The sequence below is a fragment of the Merops nubicus genome, unplaced genomic scaffold (assembly GCF_000691845.1).
Source record: "Merops nubicus isolate BGI_N331 unplaced genomic scaffold, ASM69184v1 scaffold10075, whole genome shotgun sequence".
In the NCBI taxonomy this organism is placed as follows: domain Eukaryota; kingdom Metazoa; phylum Chordata; class Aves; order Coraciiformes; family Meropidae; genus Merops; species Merops nubicus.
In genome coordinates, this window is record NW_008608952.1 from 21,957 (window position 1) to 26,922 (window position 4,966).

The 4,966-nt window shown below is 36.2% G+C and overlaps 1 protein-coding gene across 1 annotated transcript; it reads right to left on the minus strand.

The window, feature by feature from the left end:
• Positions 1-294: 294 nt before the first annotated feature.
• On the minus strand, positions 295-4,647 carry LOC103773080 (ras-GEF domain-containing family member 1A). The gene is made up of 6 exons (XM_008940434.1): positions 4,544-4,647; positions 4,192-4,271; positions 3,354-3,545; positions 1,748-1,871; positions 1,434-1,506; positions 295-514 (listed from the first exon to the last, which is right to left on the minus strand). Exons 1-6 carry the CDS (start codon positions 4,617-4,619, stop codon positions 490-492), a joined length of 570 nt encoding a protein of 189 aa, XP_008938682.1. The 5' UTR covers positions 4,620-4,647; the 3' UTR covers positions 295-489.
• Positions 4,648-4,966: the final 319 nt, after the last annotated feature.

Sequence of the window (4,966 nt, forward strand, 5' to 3'; positions counted from 1 at the left end):
TCTACAAACACTTACTAACACGTGAGTGGCATTGCTGATTTGAAGGAGAATTCACTTCAAGGCTAGACAGACGTGTTGAGTGTTCTGTAGGATACTGGTCCAATGGACTATTCAACCTGAACACTGGCTTTAGTTGGGATATGTGGTTTAATTTTAGTTTTGGTGGAAGTAACAAAAAATAAAAATTTGGATGCTGGCAGAATAAGATCTCGCAGGGATACCATCTCCCATAATACATTTCATCTCTGAGAACAGGGCCCTGCCCTTTTATGTTGAAAATAAAAAAAAAAAACCAAACCAAAAACTTTCACTTAAGTGCCTTAAAGTTGACATGTGAAATATTTACCACATTCTATTTCATAAAAGTTGCTGTATATACAAAACAGACCTCAGCCAGTGAGGTCTTTCTTAACTCAGTCCAAGACTTTCAGGTTGTAAAAACATGTTCATTTGCTGTGCTTCAGACTCTGCAGATCACATTCAAAAATCTCAGGCTCTATTCAGCAGAGTTGTCCTAGAAGCAAGAATAAAAAAATATCTTTTCTATCACAACAAAAAGATCTATGGTTTTGATAAAGGTTGGCAATAGATCCATCTTGTAGCATTAGCTGGAAGCCTCTCTTCAAGGGATAGCTTTTCAACTGCTATAAACTGGAACACATCTATGACTTTCAGTAAAGATGTTGACTTTAAATACAAGGTACATTGCATGGGTGTCGTAAGTGAGAAGCTTATATGGACTTCCTAGGAAACATTGGGATTTCTGGGAGAAGGTGTCTCACGTAGGACAATACAGTTGTACTGTAGCTCAGCTGCAGCTCAGGACATAGAAGCTTCTTCACTCTTTAGGTGGTACAGACATTTCAAATCTAAATGTTTAATGTAACTTATAAAGGTCTGAATCGGTCTTTCTGGTTTGGCATCAGTATTAAAAGAAATATCTAAATTAACTGATCTCATCATGTACATGGAAGAGGTGCTCCAGCTTCTCACAGGGAGGAGTATGAGACTTTCTCCCTTAAGAGTATGCTGAAAATTAGTCCCATAAATTTCATCCTTTTGTAAAATTGTGTGTAGAAATGATGGCACCTTCTTAATATCTCTATGTATTTGTTCCCCTGAGAAAAGCATGTCTGAAAACTGCTACAAACAGATTCTTTTATGTTATTTGGTAAACTAAATAAAGCATCTTCTCTTTCATAGGCCCAGCAGTCATCTTGCAGGCTGAACTGATCTGTCTGGAGAGGCAGTATCAAAATCCAAGCCCTACTGATTTATTTTTTTTTTTAAGATTTGAATTTTGTAAGGGGAAAAAAAATTATAATTGGGCCAAAATGGTCTTAAGATGGGTATGCAAATAGGAGGGAGGAAGCTGATGATTATGTGCCTGTGTACATCTGCAAAAATACTAACGTTCTGAGGGAGCTTTATACCTGAGTGTTTTCCAGCTGTCTTTTTCCATGTGGTTCTCTGGACCTTCACTTTCAAAGGATGCAATGAATAGAGCTAGTAAATAAAATAAGAACAGTCAGATACATGGGTTCTTTAACTGAAAATAAAATTCAAAAATTACAATATAATGTGTAACTTAGCAGACTTCATAATGAAGCTTATTCGCATCAGAAGCTGATATGGAAGTGATAATACTTATCAATTTTTTTTTTTATGTCACTTTTGCTTCATAGACATTCTGTCTGCATTTCAAAAAGTAGGAAGGCTCACTATAATGTTCAATAAAGGATTTTACCTTCTTCACTATAAATGGGTGCTGTGAGTAGATAGCTCTGGATCTTCTTGTCTTTTTCAAAAGGGCACTCGACCTGCTTCCATGTCAGGAAATCATGAATCTGTCTTGAAATTTCCCAGAATTTCTGCATGAGACAATTAAAAAAATATTATTAAAATCATATTTGTTTTCTTTCAAGTATTAGTTCTTTTGTTTCAGAGCCTCTCAGTCTTGCTCTTATTAATGCTTCTCTTATTATCCCATATTCAGTCTACTTCCTTGTTATCCTTTCTTCTCATTGCTATCTTCACCTCCCCACCTTGCTCCTAGTTCCTCATCTGTTGTTAGCCTCTCAAGTTTAGAACAGCATATCCCTGCTAACTGCCTGGGCTTCTCCGTTCAGTTCTTTTAATCATAAACCTTTTCATATACAATGAAGTGCTACTGACTTCTTTTCTCTGGTGTATCTCTAAGAGTTCCACTCTTGCTGGAGAGGAAGTGGGTCAGTAAATGTTTTTTAGTTACTTTACGTGTAAGTTGAAGCTAGGAAATGTATACTGTGACATAACTGATATTTTCATAAAGTGCATTTAAATTCAAGAAATAATCAAAATAACCAATAGCAACTATAGATACATTTTTCTTCCTAGGATTTTAAGAAATACAGAATTACTTAAGATTTGTCCTGTATAATCTGCATGCCTCCCTCCCCTCACCCAGGCTTAATAATGGCAAAAAAACTTTTGATTTTTGACAAGCTGTGGTCTTTTGGACATGTATGTTTATTAGTCAGGGAGAGAGAATCCAGAACCTGTAGAAAGTTTCTTGAAAACCTGATAAATACCATTTGCTAGTTACGTGTAGTGTTTATAGGTAGCTAACCTGATGATGTTACATCAGCTAATGCTTACAATTCAGGGGGAAGTTTCCTGTTACAATTTGATGTGATGTCTTGCTGCCACAAAAACTTACTTTCCACTCTTTACTGCCCTGCTTCCCCTCAGTCTATTTTGAACATAAGGCAGGGTACAGAGCTGAGGAGTGGCAAATTTGTCTGCCATTGTAAGTGGTACACTAAAATTCTTAGGTTTCTTAATTTCAAGAAGCTTCTCTTTCCAATTATCTATCATGACACTATTTATGTATTGCTTCAATAATTTCTATTTCTGGGGGTTTGGCTTCTGAAATTCTTGTTTTCTCCTCAGTCTTCTGACGCACTGCTTTTGGTAACAAATTAATATTATTCCAATCTGTTTATGTGAATTTTATGTTTTCCAGTGCATCTCTCTCATTTATGTAAAAGTAACAAAAAATAATCTCTATCTCAGTAAATTTAAAACTAATCTTTTAACTGAAAGGAATTGCATTTCAAGAGTTTTATGGATTCTCTTCTGTACATGCAATTATGGATCCATTAGATGTGTAAGATAAACATGGCAACTGGAAGCACTAGCTTTCACAGAGGCTTGGTGAAGTAATTTCCAGTAGATAATGATATTGCCTTGTCCAGATCACAGCAAAGCTGAAGGAATTGGTAATGCAATGAGGTAGGAGTTTAAAAGTGGCAAATGTTTTTTACGTACAATATTTAACTAGTGTTACAGTTTCTTTAATAGCAAAGTCCTACCTTGAAGTTTATCTGCCCATTGGGCAAGCGGTTTGCGTGTATTTTGTGCAGAAAGTAGATGTCTTTAATAAACAAGTTGAAGACTGGGATGACTATTTTCTCTCGATTGCTGTTGGCAGTCTGAGATCTCTGTGCTGCTCCTTGCAGGGCTGTGCGGTAATTACAAAAGTTGCTGGATGGATCCATGTGATGCTGTTTTTATGGGGGTAAAAAGACAGTCAATACATGGTTTCTAAAAATTAAAAATTTTGATCTAAGCATCAGAGAGTTCAATTCTTTATGAATATGGTGGGCTCCTTTTTAAACTTTAAAGATCAAGTACCTTATACTGATCAGGTGTGCAATTCAGGTTGCTCTAACGTCTATCTTGTTTGAGAGGAAGGTTCTGTACTGGCTTTACATCTATGCTTTGCTTCAGTCCTTAATGGAAGACTGGAAGGAAATGATAAATGACTACTGGAGCACAAAATTCTAACTCACCAGTCTTTCTGATGCAGATTTCACTTAAGTTTTGTTTTCATTCAGATTTCCATGAGATGGAGTACTCTGAAGTAGTTTTAAGGCTAGCAAAATGGCTTTCACTTGAATGAAAATTACCTTGATGTTAAATTGGAAAAAAATATGGTAGGAAGAAGTAACCTAAAGAAAACTTGCATTCACTTTTTTTTTACTGGCAAGTAGGGAGTTAGAAATTTAGGAATACTCTCAATAACATTTATATACTGGTGACCACTGACAGAGGTGCCTTGGCTATCTCTCTGATTTACTAATTCCACAACAGGGTTTTTGATGAAACTATTTGGTATATTTCTGTATAAAGCCTATACTTCATACATACCTCTAGAACATCAAATTTGGCTGTTTTGACCTTGGACCAAGTTTTCTTTAGCCGTGCTACAGGACTCAAGTTCATGCCAGCTGAATGGAGAGAACAGACAAAGAAAGAAACAGCTGAGTTGAAAAAAATATAGGGCTCTGTATCAGCACCACACATTGAAGGCAGTTCAGCTCAACAAATGAAACTTGTAGCTAACTCAGCCACTGACAGGTTAATCTGTCACTGGTAGGTAAAGCCCCTGTAAAAGTGTGCATTCTGCTGTGGTCAGCCCAGTTAGGACAAGTTTGAGCACAGTCTTTCAGTCAGGTTGTAAAATGGAGTGCCTTTTGCCATCTATGTTAAGGATACTCACAGATAATAGCCATCATTGAGTTGAAGTTTCCAATATTGAAGCATTCTCTTGCTACATCAATGAAAAATTCCACCATTCTTGTACGCTGCTTTTTTTTTACAACCTGAAAAAAAAAAAAAACCAAACCCCAAGATCTGTTAAGATGGCCTGAATTTTGGATGGGATGTTCAGTCAAATGCATTGTAACAGGTTGATTGACTAGACATTTCAAGACTTTATCCAGCTAAATCTTATGATAATATAGGCCTGAGGGTATTTTGTTGAGATTATTTTTAATAAAATAGCAGAAGTATTTGGGGCTGCTATCAATTATTTGTTTAGTTGTGACGAAGTAAATTTTGTTTATATATCGAGTTCAGTGTCTTGGGGTGTCTTGTTGTCAGATGCTGGAAGCACAAAAACAAGCACAAATCACAAAGCTAG

Coding starts and splice junctions, on each gene's coding strand:
- LOC103773080 (XM_008940434.1), bottom strand. CDS start 4,619: ATGGTGGAATTTTTCATTGATGTAGCAAGAGAATGCTTCAATATTGGA. Junction 1,872..3,353: donor ATGGGCAGATAAACTTCAAG/GTAGGACTTTGC, acceptor TGTCTCATGCAG/AAATTCTGGGAAATTTCAAG. Junction 1,507..1,747: donor ACCCATTTATAGTGAAGAAG/GTAAAATCCTTT, acceptor TTTATTTACTAG/CTCTATTCATTGCATCCTTT.